Source organism: Cherax quadricarinatus, chromosome 38 (assembly GCF_038502225.1).
Source record: "Cherax quadricarinatus isolate ZL_2023a chromosome 38, ASM3850222v1, whole genome shotgun sequence".
In the NCBI taxonomy this organism is placed as follows: domain Eukaryota; kingdom Metazoa; phylum Arthropoda; class Malacostraca; order Decapoda; family Parastacidae; genus Cherax; species Cherax quadricarinatus.
The window spans coordinates 4,198,566-4,218,156 of record NC_091329.1 but is presented as its reverse complement, the minus strand read 5'-3'; the positions used below and the strand labels follow the sequence as shown (position 1 = coordinate 4,218,156).

General features: G+C 38.2%; 1 protein-coding gene across 4 annotated transcripts in view; it reads left to right on the top strand.

Annotated features, from left to right (window-relative positions):
- Positions 1-17,658, top strand: part of Tsp97E (Tetraspanin 97E) — a 32,593-nt gene extending 14,935 nt beyond the window's left edge. For 2 of the 4 annotated variants that reach the window (XM_053782383.2, XM_053782381.2), the window contains one exon: positions 12,874-17,658. In XM_053782383.2, coding sequence (XP_053638358.1) covers positions 12,874-12,951 — 78 coding nt within the window. In that variant the 3' untranslated portion in view covers positions 12,952-17,658. Of the gene's footprint in view, positions 1-10,298; positions 10,421-12,873 lie in introns of all 4 variants that reach the window. The other 2 variants (XR_008407649.2, XM_053782382.2) reach the window with 2 other exon arrangements.
- Positions 17,659-19,591: the final 1,933 nt, after the last annotated feature.

The following is a 19,591-nucleotide window of genomic DNA, read 5'->3' as shown; positions in this document are numbered from 1 at the left end:
TGGAGTGGTTGGTGCAATTGTTTAATAAATGTATGGAAGAGGGTAAGGTACCTAGGGATTGGCAGAGAGCATGCATAGTTCCTTTGTATAAAGGCAAAGGGGATAAAAGAGAGTGCAAAAATTATAGGGGGATAAGTCTGTTGAGTGTACCTGGTAAAGTGTATGGTAGAGTTATAATTGAAAGAATTAAGAGTAAGACGGAGAATAGGATAGCAGATGAACAAGGAGGCTTTAGGAAAGGTAGGGGGTGTGTGGACCAGGTGTTTACAGTGAAACATATAAGTGAACAGTATTTAGATAAGGCTAAAGAGGTCTTTGTGGCATTTATGGATTTGGAAAAGGCGTATGACAGGGTGGATAGGGGGGCAATGTGGCAGATGTTGCAAGTGTATGGTGTAGGAGGTAGGTTACTGAAAGCAGTGAAGAGTTTTTACGAGGATAGTGAGGCTCAAGTTAGAGTATGTAGGAAAGAGGGAAATTTTTTCCCAGTAAAAGTAGGACTTAGACAAGGATGTGTGATGTCACCGTGGTTGTTTAATATATTTATAGATGGGGTTGTAAGAGAAGTAAATGCGAGGGTCTTGGCAAGAGGCGTGGAGTTAAAAGATAAAGAATCACACACAAAGTGGGAGTTGTCACAGCTGCTCTTTGCTGATGACACTGTGCTCTTGGGAGATTCTGAAGAGAAGTTGCAGAGATTGGTGGATGAATTTGGTAGGGTGTGCAAAAGAAGAAAATTAAAGGTGAATACAGGAAAGAGTAAGGTTATGAGGATAACAAAAAGATTAGGTGATGAAAGATTGAATATCAGATTGGAGGGAGAGAGTATGGAGGAGGTGAACGTATTCAGATATTTGGGAGTGGACGTGTCAGCGGATGGGTCTATGAAAGATGAGGTGAATCATAGAATTGATGAGGGAAAAAGAGTGAGTGGTGCACTTAGGAGTCTGTGGAGACAAAGAACTTTGTCCTTGGAGGCAAAGAGGGGAATGTATGAGAGTATAGTTTTACCAACGCTCTTATATGGGTGTGAAGCGTGGGTGATGAATGTTGCAGCGAGGAGAAGGCTGGAGGCAGTGGAGATGTCATGTCTGAGGGCAATGTGTGGTGTGAATATAATGCAGAGAATTCGTAGTTTGGAAGTTAGGAGGAGGTGCGGGATTACCAAAACTGTTGTCCAGAGGGCTGAGGAAGGGTTGTTGAGGTGGTTCGGACATGTAGAGAGAATGGAGCGAAACAGAATGACTTCAAGAGTGTATCAGTCTGTAGTGGAAGGAAGGCGGGGTAGGGGTCGGCCTAGGAAGGGTTGGAGGGAGGGGGTAAAGGAGGTTTTGTGTGCGAGGGGCTTGGACTTCCAGCAGGCATGCTTGAGCGTGTTTGATAGGAGTGAATGGAGACAAATGGTTTTTAATACTTGACGTGCTGTTGGAGTGTGAGCAAAGTAACATTTATGAAGGGATTCAGGGAAACCGGCAGGCCGGACTTGAGTCCTGGAGATGGGAAGTACAGTGCCTGCACTCTGAAGGAGGGGTGTTAATGTTGCAGTTTAAAAACTGTAGTGTAAAGCACCCTTCTGGCAAGACAGTGATGGAGTGAATGATGGTGAAAGTTTTTCTTTTTCGGGCCACCCTGCCTTGGTGGGAATCGGCCGGTGTGATAATAAAAAAATAAATATTTATTTATACACACTCATCTGAGTTTTCTTTGATTTTATCTTAATAGTTCTTGGTCTTATTAATTTTCCTTTTATATCCATGGGGAAGTGGAATAAGAATCTTTCCTCCGTAAGCCATGCGTGTTGTAAAAGTCAACTAAAATGCCGGGAACAATGGGCTAGTAACCCCTTTTCCTGTAAAGATTACTAAAAAGAATAAGAAGAAGAAAATTGTCAAAGTGGGAAGTCTGAATGTGCGTGGATGTTGTGCAGATGATAAGAAAGAGATGATTGTGGATGTTATGAATGAGAAGAAGCTGGATGTCCTGGCTTTAAGTGAAACAAAGCTGAAGGGGGTGGGAGAGTTTCAGTGGAGAGGAATAAATGGGATTAGGTCAGGGGTTTCAAATAGAGTTAGAGCTAAAGAAGGAGTAGCAATAATGTTGAAGGATAAGCTATGGCAGGAAAAGAGGGAGTATAAATGTATTAATTCAAGGATTATGTGGAGTAAAATAAAGATTGGATGTGAAAAGTGGGTTATAATAAGCGTGTATGCACCTGGAGAAGAGAGAAGTGTAGAGGAGAGAGAGAGATTTTGGGAAATGTTGAGTGAATGCGTGGGGAGTTTTGAATCAAGTGTGAGAGTAATGGTGGTTGGGGATTTTAATGCTAAAGTGGGTAAAAATGTTATGGAGGGAGTAGTAGGTAAATTTGGGGTGCCAGGGGTAAATGTAAATGGGGAGCCTTTAATTGAGCTATGTGTAGAAAGAAATTTGGTAATAAGTAATACATATTTTATGAAAAAGAGGATAAATAAATATACAAGGTATGATGTAGCACGTAATGAAAGTAGTTTATTAGATTATGTATTGGTGGATAAAAGGTTGATGGGTAGGCTCCAGGATGTACATGTTTATAGAGGGGCAACTGATATATCGGATCATTATTTAGTTGTAGCTACAGTTAGAGTAAGAGGTAGATGGGAAAAGAGGAAGGTGGCAACAACAAGTAAGAGGGAGGTGAAAGTGTATAAACTAAGGGAGGAGGAAGTTCGGGTGAGATATAAGCGACTATTGGCAGAAAGGTGGGCTAGTGCAAAGATGAGTAGTGGGGGGGTTGAAGAGGGTTGGAATAGTTTTAAAAATGCAGTATTAGAATGTGGGGCAGAAGTTTGTGGTTATAGGAGGGTGGGGGCAGGAGGAAAGAGGAGTGATTGGTGGAATGATGAAGTAAAGGGTGTGATAAAAGAGAAAAAGGTAGCTTATGAGAGGTTTTTACAAAGCAGAAGTGTTATAAGAAGAGCAGAGTATATGGAGAGTAAAAGAAAGGTAAAGAGAGTGGTGAGAGAGTGCAAAAGGAGAGCAGATGATAGAGTGGGAGAGGCACTGTCAAGAAATTTTAATGAAAATAAGAAAAAATTTTGGAGTGAGTTAAACAAGTTAAGAAAGCCTAGGGAAAATATGGATTTGTCAGTTAAAAACAGAGTAGGGGAGTTAGTAGATGGGGAGATGGAGGTATTGGGTAGATGGCGAGAATATTTTGAGGAACTTTTAAATGTTAAGGAAGAAACAGAGGCAGTAATTTCATGCACTGGTCAGGGAGGTATACCATCTTTTAGGAGTGAAGAAGAGCAGAATGTAAGTGTGGGGGAGGTACGTGAGGCATTACGTAAAATGAAAGGGGGTAAAGCAGCTGGAACTGATGGGATCATGACAGAAATGTTAAAAGCAGGGGGGGATATAGTGTTGGAGTGGTTGGTACTTTTGTTTAATAAATGTATGAAAGAGGGGAAGGTACCTAGGGATTGGCAGAGAGCATGTATAGTCCCTTTATATAAAGGGAAAGGGGACAAAAGAGACTGTAAAAATTATAGAGGAATAAGCTTACTGAGTATACCAGGAAAAGTGTACGGTAGGGTTATAATTGAAAGAATTAGAGGTAAGACAGAATGTAGGATTGCGGATGAGCAAGGAGGTTTTAGAGTGGGTAGGGGATGTGTAGATCAGGTGTTTACATTGAAGCATATATGTGAACAGTATTTAGATAAAGATAGGGAAGTTTTTATTGCATTTATGGATTTAGAAAAGGCATATGATAGAGTGGATAGAGGAGCAATGTGGCAGATGTTGCAAGTATATGGAATAGGTGGTAAGTTATTAAATGCTGTAAAGAGTTTTTATGAGGATAGTGAGGCTCAGGTTAGGGTGTGTAGAAGAGAGGGAGACTACTTCCCGGTAAAAGTAGGTCTTAGACAGGGATGTGTAATGTCACCATGGTTGTTTAATATATTTATAGATGGGGTTGTAAAGGAAGTAAATGCTAGGGTGTTTGGGAGAGGGGTGGGATTAAATTATGGGGAATCAAATTCAAAATGGGAATTGACACAGTTACTTTTTGCTGATGATACTGTGCTTATGGGAGATTCTAAAGAAAAATTGCAAAGGTTAGTGGATGAGTTTGGGAATGTGTGTAAAGGTAGAAAGTTGAAAGTGAACATAGAAAAGAGTAAGGTGATGAGGGTGTCAAATGATTTAGATAAAGAAAAATTGGATATCAAATTGGGGAGGAGGAGTATGGAAGAAGTGAATGTTTTCAGATACTTGGGAGTTGACGTGTCGGCGGATGGATTTATGAAGGATGAGGTTAATCATAGAATTGATGAGGGAAAAAAGGTGAGTGGTGCGTTGAGGTATATGTGGAGTCAAAAAACGTTATCTATGGAGGCAAAGAAGGGAATGTATGAAAGTATAGTAGTACCAACACTCTTATATGGGTGTGAAGCTTGGGTGGTAAATGCAGCAGCGAGGAGACGGTTGGAGGCAGCGGAGATGTCCTGTTTAAGGGCAATGTGTGGTGTAAATATTATGCAGAAAATTTGGAGTGTGGAAATTAGGAGAAGGTGTGGAGTTAATAAAAGTATTAGTCAGAGGGCAGAAGAGGGGTTGTTGAGGTGGTTTGGTCATTTAGAGAGAATGGATCACAGTAGAATGACATGGAAAGCATATAAATCTATAGGGGAAGGAAGGCGGGGTAGGGGTCGTCCTCGAAAGGGTTGGAGAGAGGGGGTAAAGGAGGTTTTGTGGGTAAGGGGCTTGGACTTCCAGCAAGCGTGCGTGAGCGTGTTAGATAGGAGTGAATGGAGACGAATGGTACTTGGGACCTGACGATCTGTTGGAGTGTGAGCAGGGTAATATTTAGTGAAGGGATTCAGGGAAACCGGTTATTTTCATATAGTCGGACTTGAGTCCTGGAAATGGGAAGTACAATGCCTGCACTTTAAAGGAGGGGTTTGGGATATTGGCAGTTTGGAGGGATATGTTGTGTATCTTTATATGTTTATGCTTCTAGACTGTTGTATTCTGAGCACCTCTGCAAAAACAGTGATAATGTGCGAGTGTGGTGAAAGTGTTGAATGATGATGAAAGTATTTTCTTTTTGGGGATTTTCTTTCTTTTTTTGGGTCACCCTGCCTCGGTGGGAGACGGCCGACTTGTTGAAAAAAAAAAAAAAAAAAAAAACTTAGTATAGTATTTATCTTTGACAGTCAAAAGTGAAAATATAATAATCATTTAACTAGTTAATGATTGACTGCAAACTAAGTCAGTTTGAGGACTGCCATTCTTTTAAAGCTCCCATTCTTCAGGATAAATATACCATTCAAGGGAGGAGGCCTTGATGCCTGTGAAGGTTTCTTAATCCAAGGGATTAATTATTTTATTTTTTATTTTTTTATTTTTTATTATCACACTGGCCGATTCCCACCAAGGCAGGGTGGCCCGAAAAAGAAAAACTTTCACCATCATTCACTCCATCACTGTCTTGCCAGAAGGGTGCTTTACACTACAGTTTTTAAACTGCAACATTAACACCCCTCCTTCAGAGTGCAGGCACTGTACTTCCCATCTCCAGGACTCAAGTCCGGCCTGCCGGTTTCCCTGAATCCCTTCATAAATGTTACTTTGCTCACACTCCAACAGCATGTCAAGTATTAAAAACCATTTGTCTCCATTCACTCCTATCAAACACGCTCACGCATGCCTGCTGGAAGTCCAAGCCCCTCGCACACAAAACCTCCTTTACCCCCTCCCTCCAACCCTTCCTAGGCCGACCCCTACCCCGCCTTCCTTCCACTACAGACTGATACACTCTTGAAGTCATTCTGTTTCGCTCCATTCTCTCTACATGTCCGAACCACCTCAACAACCCTTCCTCAGCCCTCTGGACAACAGTTTTGGTAATCCCGCACCTCCTCCTAACTTCCAAACTACGAATTCTCTGCATTATATTCACACCACACATTGCCCTCAGACATGACATCTCCACTGCCTCCAGCCTTCTCCTCGCTGCAACATTCATCACCCACGCTTCACACCCATATAAGAGCGTTGGTAAAACTATACTCTCATACATTCCCCTCTTTGCCTCCAAGGACAAAGTTCTTTGTCTCCACAGACTCCTAAGTGCACCACTCACTCTTTTTCCCTCATCAATTCTATGATTCACCTCATCTTTCATAGACCCATCCGCTGACACGTCCACTCCCAAATATCTGAATACATTCACCTCCTCCATACTCTCTCCCTCCAATCTGATATCCAATCTTTCATCACCTAATCTTTTTGTTATCCTCATAACCTTACTCTTTCCTGTATTCACCTTTAATTTTCTTCTTTTGCACACCCTACCAAATTCATCCACCAATCTCTGCAGCTTCTCTTCAGAATCTCCCAAGAGCACAGTGTCATCAGCAAACAGCAGCTGTGACAACTCCCACTTTGTGTGTGATTCTTTATCTTTTAACTCCACGCCTCTTGCCAAGACCCTCGCATTTACTTCTCTTACAACCCCATCTATAAATATATTAAACAACCACGGTGACATCACACATCCTTGTCTAAGGCCTACCTTTACTGGGAAAAAATTTCCCTCTTTCCTACATACTCTAACTTGAGCCTCACTATCCTCGTAAAAACTCTTCACTGCTTTCAGTAACCTACCTCCTACACCATACACTTGCAACATCTGCCACATTGCCCCCCTATCCACCCTGTCATACGCCTTTTCCAAATCCATAAATGCCACAAAGACCTCCTTAGCCTTATCTAAATACTGTTCACTTATATGTTTCACTGTAAACACTTGGTCCACACACCCCCTACCTCTCCTAAAGCCTCCTTGTTCATCTGCTATCCTATTCTCCGTCTTACTCTTAATTCTTTCAATTATAACTCTACCATACACCTTACCAGGTACACTCAACAGACTTATCCCCCTATAATTTTTGCACTCTCTTTTATCCCCTTTGCCTTTATACAAAGGAACTATGCATGCTCTCTGCCAATCCCTAGGTACCTTACCCTCTTCCATACATTTATTAAATAATTGCACCAACCACTCCAAAACTATATCCCCACCTGCTTTTAACATTTCTATCTTTATCCCATCAATCCCGGCTGCCTTACCCCCTTTCATTTTACCTACTGCCTCACGAACTTCCCCCACACTCACAACTGGCTCTTCCTCACTCCTACAAGATGTTATTCCTCCTTGCCCTATACACGAAATCACAGCTTCCCTATCTTCATCAACATTTAACAATTCCTCAAAATATTCCCTCCATCTTCCCAATACCTCTAACTCTCCATTTAATAACTCTCCTCTCCTATTTTTAACTGACAAATCCATTTGTTCTCTAGGCTTTCTTAACTTGTTAATCTCACTCCAAAACTTTTTCTTATTTTCAACAAAATTTGTTGATAACATCTCATTTGCTCTCTTTTTACATTGCTTCACCACTCTCTTAACTTCTCTCTTTTTCTCCATATACTCTTCCCTCCTTGCATCACTTCTACTTTGTAAAAACTTCTCATATGCTAACTTTTTCTCCCTTACTACTCTCTTTACATCATCATTCCACCAATCGCTCCTCTTCCCTCCCGCACCCATTTTCCTGTAACCACAAACTTCTGCTGAACACTCTAACACTACATTTTTAAACCTACCCCATACCTCTTCGAGGATTAATTATCCTCCTTTTTCCATGGCTTGTCCTTCATTCCCCAGGTGCTGTATGACTCCTGCAGGTTTATTGCTATCCTCATGCATTTAATAATAGTCAGGAGAGAATATTTGTCTATGACAAGTAAGAGGAACTTGAAGATATGTGGAAAAAAAGGCAATGATCTAGAAAATAAACAGCCTTTTTTTTCCAACAGGTTATTTATTTCACTACACTTGTATTTTATAACCCCAAAATAGTCAGTCAGTCAGTGAAAACTCGCAGTAAAAGTCTTGTAGCCATACTCTTTGTACTTTTGTTACATTGACACCATTATTTTTTAAAACATTTTATTGTCATGTGTAACTGCTTTAATTTGTAACCTGAAATATAAAAATTATAATTGGTTACAGGAGGGCCCCACTTGTGTGTGTGTGTGTATATATATATATATATATATATATATTTTTTTTTTTTCTAAAATATTACTTACCTTAAAATATTTTTGTCCTAAGCTTATAGTGAGTGGTGAATATATTTATTGTAGGAAGTTGGTATAATTGAAAACTGTTGCATTAGTGAAGTGCTGCGAAGTGGGGCCCTCCTGTATATTTTTGTTCATGTATATTTCCTCAAATGCACTAATATTTCCCTTCACCTCATTGTGGCATGAATCGAATTTCTCTACTTCAATTATTTTTTAAGGACTGTTGTAATGTCAGTGCTCTGGTTAGCATAAAAGGCTACTTAATGTTAAGTAGATTGTTTCAGTGGCTACCAATTCTCTGCTGTTTTAATTTTACATGTACTTGTTTCTAAAGTTGCATAATTTAAATTTTGCTAAATTTTTGGTCACATTGTGCTAATTATATTCATAGACAAATTTTCCATCCTGACATTACAAAAGTTAAAATAAATTATTCAGGTAATTGATGAATATAATAGTCCATGATCCAGGCAGGCTGGTTGGTACCATCTGGGATGATGCTTACTCAGTTAAAAAATTAACCCTTTGAGGGTCGACAGGCCCTCTCTGAGACTTGTTCTCAGGGTCGGCCAAATATAAAAAAAAAAAAAAATTTTCTTATGAAAAGATAGAGAATCTTTTCCCGATCATAATGACACCAAAAGTATGAAATTTGATAGAAAGCTTACGGAATTATGTTCTCGCGAAGTTAGCGGTCTCGGCGATGTTTACGCATTGGCGATTTTGCCCACATTCAGCCCCATTTTTGGCCAATTCCACTCTACTAGTCGACAAAAAACATGAATATTTCGCTAGAACTCCATTTTGTCTATCGAATGAGTGCAAGAAACCACCCATTTACCAATTTCAACTATCCAGTACAGTGGTCAGAATTTAGCAATTTTGCCAGTTTCACACAAATTTCAAAAGATGCCAATTTCCGAATAGGGTCCAGAATAAACAGACATTCCTGGCAATAAAATGACATTTCCTCTGTTCATTAGTCACGTCTCAAGGCCCCTCTTGCATTCTTTTGCTTTCCACTTTGAATTTTTATTCTCACAAAAAAATAGAAGATTTACTGTTATGCAGACTACTGCATTAGTGTAAAAAATGGTATAAATAATATTGGCGCACTTGCAAAAGAATATTAGACTCGCCATTTGACGTGTATTGGACGTTTGGCATGATTTGTTTACTTTTGAACTTTGGTAAAAATCGAACATTTCTGCTACTTTGAGCTCAATTTCAAGGTACTTTTCCTTGTAAAACCAGTCAAAATCATGTCAATTTCTGTAATATGTCTCTCATTCTATAAAATGAGACCCAGAAAACTAGAATACAACAATAAATACCATACGAAAATACAGTGCAAAGTCGCTGTTTTATTCCAAAAAAAACGGTCAAACTTTTTTTTTTCTTATTATGCACTGTGTGCTGCAGGATTTTTTTTATACTGTGCACACTGACCACATAGACCTATTCTTTCATATGTAGGCCTACCAGCTTTCTCCCACTAGATTTGAGGGCGCTAGAATTTAGGCGTGCTAGTACATAAACCCTGGGTCGTAAGCCGTACTAGTACGGCCGAAACCCTCAAAGGGTTGAACAACTCTTGTTGAGCGCTAAACCTGTGTGGGTTATTTTGTGCAAGATATAGTGGAGGCCTGATCCTCTGTCTGCTGAGTGAGACAGATGTGCTTCCTATTTGTACTTCTTGATGAAACTTTCCTTAAAAATGTAAAAAGTTAACTGAAGTATATTTTGATACCATAGAAGTATGTAGGTGCAGGAAAATATTTGTGCACTGAAACACCGAGATTATAAAGAAGATAAAGAGCTACACAATGCATTGTACATTTTCTGTAACTAAAGACAAAAATTACAGAATACAAAATCACTGAGCATTCGTCACCCCCATATAGTACTGATAATGAAAATTATCTGGCTCAAGGACTATGTAAGATTGGATGGGTAGCAGTTACTTCCAAAATACTTCTGGATGGGTAACAGTTTCTTCCAAAATACTTTTCTGCAGTTTAATCCTGGGCTTATGGTAAATACAGTATCTAACTACATATTTTGTTTTTACTAATTATAACATTGATTTACTAAATAACCATATTTAATTAAGTGCACAATTCTTATTGTGTTCAAGTGTTTGCTTCTGCACCCCTCAGTTCCTTGGTGTGTGGCTCACGGTGCGGTACAGGAACCAGCGGGATCCACGTGCTAACCCATCAGCCTTCCTGTAGAGTGGTCGGGTGCCTTAAGCCCTTACCCTCTCTCACTAACATATCAGGTAGCACGGGGGTGTAGTGTGCTTGGTGGTTGGTACTGGCTTGGCTTTCTCTTATTTTTCAAACTTTTAATGGGTGCTTGTATGGCAGAAAAAGTTTGTAGTAGCATGGATTTCTTAAATGTTGAATTTTAATTTTGTATTTAAACTGATAAGAAATTGGGATCATTATTGATCTGTGTACTGTATTTACTTTAGGTTGGCTAAAGATTTGTGTGTATTTCAGATGTTAATAAAAGTACAGCTTTATGCATATGCTTAATATATAGTGTTGCATATGGTATTACAGTAATTTAGTTTTAACTGCTAGTAATAACTATTCCTCTTCCATAATTGAATTGATTCTTGTTGCATAGTCCATGTAAGACAGTCTGACTGATTAAAATTGTGGACAAATATGAAAGATTTCTAAATTTTGTTTTAAGGTTAATATTTTTGGAGCTCTTCATAAGACTGGTATTAGTGCCCCAAATCAAGTTAAATTTGAATGTCATATTTTTAGCATTTTAATCTAAATTAGAGAGGATGATCTTGATTATAAGTGACAGGTGGTCCTAGTTTTGTGACTGGTGGATTCCAGAAATTGCATATAAAGCAGACTTGAAAAAGGAGAATCTTGTAACACTGAAAACACAAGGACATATTCCAAGTCTCTCTTTTGTCTGTCTCCTTTTTCTTAATTTTTTCTTTGTTTTTACACAATGGCTTTACAGGATTAGGTTAAGAATTTGTACCTTTATTTACAAGCAAAGATCTGTTACCTACTTCAACTCGTTAAAAAGCATTTTTGTTATGAGACGTACAAATAGGGAATAGAATGAAGTTGGAGAGATCTGTGGGCCAACGATTCATTGCTGTACGAACATGTTCCATGCTAGTCATTCAAGGAATGAATGATCTCAGATAAAGTGATCTTGAGGAGGATGCATCCAGAATGTAGTTGCTGTTTGCTGCTGTCTTGTCTTCTTACTGTCTGCGAAGTGTAGCCAAGTGCGGTACCATAACAACATTGGCTTTGTATGTAACAGCTAGGCCACACACAACCCTTTGGTGTTGAAGGCTCTGCTGAATTGACAGATGTGTCTAGGCTTGGTTCAGATGAAAGAGGTATTCTTGCTCTGTTCTCTATTCTATCAAGAAGTCATAGATGAGACAAGACAGGTAGTTCAAGCAAGTGGAGCATATTCAAGGTGTAAGTGCACTTATGCATTGTAGTGTTTTGCATCCTCTTTAGGTCTTTGTTTTATTGGTTTGTCTTTAATTCTTCCTGCAGTGCTAAAGCTCTTTAGATTTAGAAGGAAGCGTCTTTATGCTATTACAATTGGAATGGTGCAGTGGTTAGTCGTAGATACGGTTTCTCTCCCTTTGCAACAAAGATTTTTTTTTTCAGGTCCTTTACCATTCCAGTACTCTGGCAATAAACTTACAGGCTTCTCTAGACATTGTACTGTTCTGGACCTTACTACTCTCTGTAGATAATTGCCATTTTTAAGTCTTTTCCACTTACTTGGTAATTTTGGATAACTGACAGTAATGCAGGTGACAGTAGTGGCCAATAGGCTTTTTTAATTAATCTAGCCATCATTTTGTTTGTTGGTAATCAGATTTGCATGTGGACATACCTTAGAGAAGCACTTTGTGCCTTTGAAATTGTCATGTCATAATGAGTCAAAGAACTTAAGATGAAATAGTCCCACTTCACTTTTTGAAGTCTCTTTTAATGCAGATTTACTTGGACTTCATAACCAAAACTGATTTACCCCACTTAAACTTTTTCATTTCACTTTTGTTTGCTCTCCATGCTTCTGCTCTTAATATCAGCTACCTTTTGTAATGTAGCACTGAATGACATGTATGGGTTCAGCACTTTTTTGTGAATATGACTTGCATGGACATACAATGCTGATGTTGCTTGAAGTTCAAAATTGGAGTAGGCACAATAGAGATAATCACTCTGAGCATCTGTGGTATGATAGAATAAGGAATAACTTGTCTTGAAAATCAGTGGAAAATTATTTTAACATGTGATAAATATGAAAATGAGAAATGCTTATTAAAGTGAATTTTGGTATAGGAGAGGACTGTAGATGAACAAATGTGGCAAGGAAGAAAACAGCATGTGCACGAATGTAGATGTATACAAAGTAGCAATAAAATGGGTAAAAATTTTAATCATTAATTACTTTGGAAAGGTAATGCATGTGACAAGCCTTGCAGAGTACCATAAAGATGGTGATAGTGTGCGAATTGACAGATTCTCTTGTGGGCAGTTTGCTGGAGTGTGGTGATTGTATAGAATATTAGGAAGAGTGTTATATTAATTTAAACATCTTTGATACTGTCTAACACTTCTTAAAATTCTTTTCTATCTCAGTGATTCTTCTCATGGAAGTATATAAACAGGTTATTGAAAATTAAAAAAAAAAAAATTGAATTCGAACTTATTTTTTTTCCAGATTCTTGGTTTCTTCATAGCTAAACGGTACAGATACCAAATAGATCCCAGAGCAAACATCCAGAGTCTGCTTCGGTAATGAAAATTATTGACAGTGAAAAATCCATCACTACTACACTGACTTGACTAAGGTATCCATTTTCTAATCATTGATCAACTTTAATGTTATTGCATATTCCTCTTAATTTCTAAGATTGCCTTTATGTAAGATGTCGTAAAAGTAAATAATGATTTCCTTAGTATGTTTTCAAGATCATCCCTTAATAGTGGCATAAGTTTTTAAATTAATTGTAGTAGAACACGTCCATGATTGAATTAAAAAAATATATTTATTATTACCTTAAGTAAATAGAAAGTGTTCTATTAATTTATTGATGCAAGTCATCATTATTTTTATGAACAAATAATATAGCTTGTTAAGGATTTCAGAGTTAATTAAATTTTTTATACACGGTAATAGCCAAAAATATTTTGAATATGATGTATAGGATTTATTAAAGTGTATAATTTCTGGTGCAGGGTAAATTTGTTTGGTAATGAACAATTAGTTCAGTTTTTCATTATGTACATTACTTTTGTGGGTAAGTGATAAAACCATTGAGGCCCTGCCTAGGTTAATGGGAGGTAATCAGGTTTAATTCAAGGAAAATGAGCATTTCCACTTTCTTTGATCAAGATCTTTTCACTGGCATGAAGGCACCCCTCTTAAAGGGATCAGTGCTGTATTTTCTGGCATATAAGATTAATTTTTTTCCTAAAAAAGTCTTGGAAAATCACCCTGTGCCTTTTATGCTCAAGGTCAGGGTCAAGGGCAGGCTTTGGGTTATGCTTTAGCATAAAGTAAGAGCATAATTAGCACTTGAATATGATTACTGATTTGTTATGATACTTCTGTTGGGAGCCCCTTCATTATTAAAGTTAAAAAGAAACTTTTGTTTTTCTTTTTGGGCCACCCTACTTCAGTGGGATATGGCTGGTGCCTTGAAAGAAAGAAGACTTCTGTCAGGTGCAGTATATGCCGGAAAATATGGCATGCACTCTTTCAATTACGAGTTCATGTTCCAATAATCAGTGAAACATTTCTAGATACATTTTTAGCTCAGGTAACTGATTAATTAATTGGTTATCTAATTTTTTTTTTTTTCTTGCCTTGTAGGTCCCTCACTTATGACACTAATGCATTTGTAATCTGTTCCTGTGGACATGCTTATGAGATGTGCTCCCAAGTTATAATACTTTTTATTTGATTTCATAAATTTTAATGTAATTGAAGACCTTGTATGGTACTCGGAAGTATCTCTCTTCTCTTCCTTGACAGCATACTTTACACATGCTGTGCACCATCTCACTGATAAGGGAAAGTATTAGGTACCTTCTGGGCATGGGGTGTTGGGAATGAATGGTGAAAATATCACATGGGTAGGGTTGGGGTCGAGTACTGGTAATTAAGCCAAGGAAGATAAATGAGGAGTCGCCTGCTCTTTTGCATGTTCTTTATCCTCCTTTTCCCCCAGTGACTAGCCTAGATTCTGGGGCCTCCCTCTACCCAGGCTTTTGCAATCCACTTATCTCCCAGGGTAACCACCCAGTTTTTACCTTTTGCCCAACAGCCAGATGCTTGGACCTTTCCCTCTCCAGGCTCTTGGGCAACCCACCCACCTCCTAGACTAACTACCCCCCATGATTCTCACCCCTCAGTCAGGAGCTAGGGTTGCTTCCCAATGCTCTCTGGTAATCCATCTGCCTTCCAGGATAACCAGCCATTCATTCCCAGGATGCCAGGGCTATCCTCCACAGGCTCTCAGGCAACCCACCTCTAACCACCCCTCTGGTCCTCTTCCCTCAACCAGGAACCAGAACTCTTTATCCCAAGGTAGCATACCTGCCTCAGTGGCATACTAACCATCTCCTTGGTCCTTTACCTTTGGCTATATGTCCAGCGGTTTCCCTCCTAGACTTGCAGGCAGCTAGCCTACATCTGCCTTACCAACCACACCTTTGTCCTTTGGCCTTCAGCCAGACATAAACATAAATGAATCCTGCTGTTAACTAATCCCTACAAAACAAATGAGAGCTCTGTGCCTGCAGGCATTGAACATACACAGTGTTTAAATGCATTTGATAAAAAAATATTTAAAAATTCTTCTTGAATATTTACAGTGCTTATGGGTGCATAGTTCCAAAGTGTCAGTGTCATAAGTGCAAAACATTGTAAATTGGAGATGTACTATTTCAACTTTGAAGGTGCCATGGAAAAACTTGTGTATATTAAAAAAAAAAAAAAATGGCTGATAAGCTAAAACCTATTTATCACAAGTTGTGTAGAATATTAAGTCTTTTGTATAACTATATACCTCTTAAATACCAGATATTTAGAAGTGTTCCTTCTTTTCTTTCACTGAGAAATGCTACCTATTGTCATTGTGTTTATGCATTATTATTTGCTTTAACCTTTAAATGGTCCAAACGTATATACACGTTTTTTCAACATCTGAAAGTATGTAAAAAAACGTAGATCCTTTTTTGTTTTACATTTGTAAACGTGTAAAAAAAACTTTTATCTACATTTTTTTTTGTTATATTTGAAAATATGTAAAAAAAAAAGTAGATCTACTTTTGTACCACTACGAATTTGAACGTCAGTCTGTTTGGACCGTTTAAGGGTTAATTAAGGGTACATGTTGATCTCTAAACTGCAATTATGGTATTTCCCTGAATGAAATACTTTTTTTTTTTCCTGTATATTCTAGCTGTAATGAATATTATTTTTCTGAATTAATCTCATTGAAATATTTACATGTAAATTCAAGTTGTCAATGGCCTATTACATGGAATAAGTACTAAAAATCTATTGGTTGCTGAAGGTACTTTTATAAATACTGTATTCTTTCATAACCTTAAGAAATATTTCACCCAGAGTAATCAAACCTTTGATTTAGTTATTTTTCATTGCAGTTAATCACTTAGTGGCCATGTATCCATGGACATGCCCAAATTATTAATTTATATTGTTTTAGTAATTTTGTATTCAAAATTTAGTTACCATTGATTAGATAAAGTATCAGCCCATGTAAACTTTTGAGTCATGATTGTGTAACTTTTGTGATCATAAGAGGTTTATATGAATTTATATAATTTGCCATGTATAGTGAAAATTTGGCAGTGCAAAATTTGTTTTGCTGTAATTAATTTAATGGGAAAGGACTTTAGTTTATAGGCAGAATTTATGGAAATATGATTATTACATTGCAGATCAAATTAGTTTATCATATGCTACTGAAATATTGGTGCCAAGAAAAAATAAAATTGTAAACTAGTATTTCATCCAGAATTTTAATGGATCAAATTGTGTGCCTAATTTAAAATGTGTTCATGCTAATGTAGCTGATTTGATATAGTCTAGTAGATAATGTTTCCACAAAACCATTAATATATTAATAACCATTTTAATTGTGGTCAATTTATGGAGTATTCAAACTTGTTCCACTCACAACCCAGCCAAGTTGAAATATTGGTTTTGTGATAGTTTCTGCTCACTTTATCAACAAGGAAATTGTTGGTGCAGTGGACTGAGAAACTGGAAAAACTGTTTTGGGCTGGCTGGGACATGCAGATGTATTCAAAACCTTCATAAGCTGACAGTGAAAAGTTTGACTAGCAGATATTTAAAATTGGTTGTCAGTGTCCTTGACAGTATTATGGGGTAAGACCTTTAGACTGGACTTTCAGGGTAAATGTAAACTTGTATGTTATTTAATTCCAATGATTTTGCCAAGTTTCATTTTCATGGTAGGAGAAAATAGTACAGCAACTATTTATCCTGTGAAATACATTTTTAATTTAAGGTACAAATATTAGTATCTATTTTAATAAGGCTTCCAGTTTAAAGTTTCTTTAATTAAATTTTTCACAATTTCAAGTCTGGGTAATGATCTTTCTTTTATGTCTTAATGCAATACAGTAGATTCAGATTTCAGACAAATTTTAAGCTGATTTGGGCAGTGTAATACATATATAGTAGTTTTAACATCCAGTACTTGCTCATTTTACAGTACCACAATTACATTCCTAAGACATACCATATATCTTAAGAATTCTATTTCTGTAATAAGTCATGTAGATGATAACCTGTACTGTGTTCAGCTAGTTGACATTATTTTGTGTTCAGTAATTTAAATATCAGACATATATACTGATCTCTTTATTCAAAAAAATTTTATCTACAGATTCGTAATATGTGAAAAACCAGGATTACACATTTTACTTAGAAAAATTAGACAATCGTAATACATTTAATACTATGTGCTTAAAATGGTATGTCATACAAGTTTTCTTAAATATGCCAGTGCTTCCTTGGGTAGTTTAATAAGCTAGTGTTTTGATTATATTTTTGTGGTTGGTCATCTTGTGCTATAATTTCATTTAGTTTGTCTTGGTAACTTACAAGAACAAAAAATCCAGTACTTGCCCTTGTCTTAAGTTGGATATTGATGAAATTTCAGAGCAAGCAAGATTGGATAAAATTTTTATGCTTGTTTATGTAGAACTTGTTTATGAATCATTTTTATTGTATGGTACACTGTTTTAAGTATTTGTTGATTAGTTGAAATAAATTTATTTAGGTATTTAAATGCAAAGTACTAACTGTTTGATGAAACATTGCAAATATGCCTCTAGTCATTATCCACTTTGTGTAGGAAGCATGTGAACAATTTAAGTAACAGTTAAGTGTTTTATATTTTGATCTTGTATTTACCAATTGTTTTTAATAAAAGAGTAAGTTTAATTTGATGTTTGAAAATCACCAATTTGACAATTACAATAAAAAAAGTGCTAAACCAACAAGGGCCATACAGCGCTGCAAGACAGAAAATAATGCTGGGGCTATAAACAGCTGGGTGGAGAGGGAATCAGAGGTGAGGGAAGAAAAGGGGTGGAAGGGACGCTAAGGGCTGCGTGTCAAAGTTCGTATAGTAAAGCAGTTGCTGACAAAAAGTCAAAGGCAGAGCTGTCTGCAAGAAGGAAAGATAAGGTAAGAGTGGAAGGGTGGCATTGGAGGTAAATCTTACAAGCTCACTGGTAAACTTGGCAATCTACAAGGAAGTGAAGAACTGAAATAGGGACTCGACAAACTTCACAAAGAGGAACAGGGTGTCGGTCTGTGAGATACCCATGGGTAAGGCGAGTATGGCCAATGCGGAGACGGGAGAGCAGTCTCCCAAGTACGGCAATGGTGGTAAGATGGCCACAAACCTAAAGGTGGTTTAATAGAGTGCAATTTGTTATAGTGCATGCCCGACCACCGTTGGTGCCAACGGCCAAGATGACTGGAAAATAATCTGAACGAAACTCCTCTATATGAAACCAGAAGCTCGTGTACCACTGACCGTGCAGCAGCATCAGCTTGTTCATTGTCCTACACAGTGTGTCTAGGGACTGAACAGAAAAAAGACTTCTTTGTTTTCGCTAGCCACACCGTATTCATCTATCGTTGCACTAAGGACAAATGCACTAGGGGAATCAAATTGTTTAATGGCTTGTAAGACACCGAGGGAATCTGGAATGATCACAAACGTCAAAAGAGACACTTAATACCTAGAAGCACAATGAGGATGGCATACAACTCGGCAGTAAAAATACTAGCCGAGTCTAACGAACGTCCTCTGACATCGTCGTCAGGGAACACACTGCCACAAACCCAACACCATCAGAAGATTTAGAACCACTTATATGAACAGCAACGGCACGAGCACGTGATTGGAAGTGATCGAGAGAGCGAGACGCAGCCGTCGGTAGGAGAGCTTTGGCGCAGGGCAGTAGGGGAGAACAGACGTGAACTGTTGGAATCTCCCAAGGGGGAATGGAAAAAGGCAGACACTAAATGAACATACGAGGGAGGAAAGTTTCATCACCTTGCAGACTTCACTGGTCAGAGCAATAGGACGATAGTGAGAGGTATCAAGCCCCGGGGTGCCTAGTTTGCGAAACAGTAGTACAATGGCAGATTTCCATTGTTGAGGGAGAGCCCCTTGCGTCCAAATAAGATTGAAAAGATACAAAAGGACTGTAAAGGCTGCAGAATGATGTAGCATACTGATACGAATATCATCAGGCCCAGCTGCCGATGACCAGCAGGCGGAAAGTGTGGATTCTAGCTCTAAGAGAGTGAAAGGTACGTTATATGGCTCCATTCCATTAAAGGAGAAATCCAAGGGCAATTGCTCCTTGGTAGAATTAGATGCAAAAAATGAGGGACAAAGATGAAGCTCTTGGGAGACATGGACAAGATGGTTCCTGAGTTCAGTGGCAACTGAAGAGGTTCCACAACACCAGCAACCCACAAAACGGGAGCTGGGTCCAGAGTGTACTTGCCACATAACTTTCGTACCTTCTTCCAAACCACACACACACTGGAGGAGACGAGGTAATTGTAGACATGTAGTCTTGCCAGCAAGTGTGTTTAGCATCGCGTACGATGTGGCAAGGAACTGCCCTTGCCTGTTAAATATCCAAAAAACTGCTCTGGATCACTTGCACAGTAATGCACTCAAAAATTCAGAGATGTAACATATGGAAGTGTAAATATTGGCTGTCTGGGTCTGGACTGTCAACAAAAAGAGCATATGTGGACTAGTACAGCTGGCTGAGAAGCCAGTATATGGTACTCTGTCTCCAGATTGTAGTGCGAGGAAACAAGACAGAAAAGGGGTGGAAGGAGA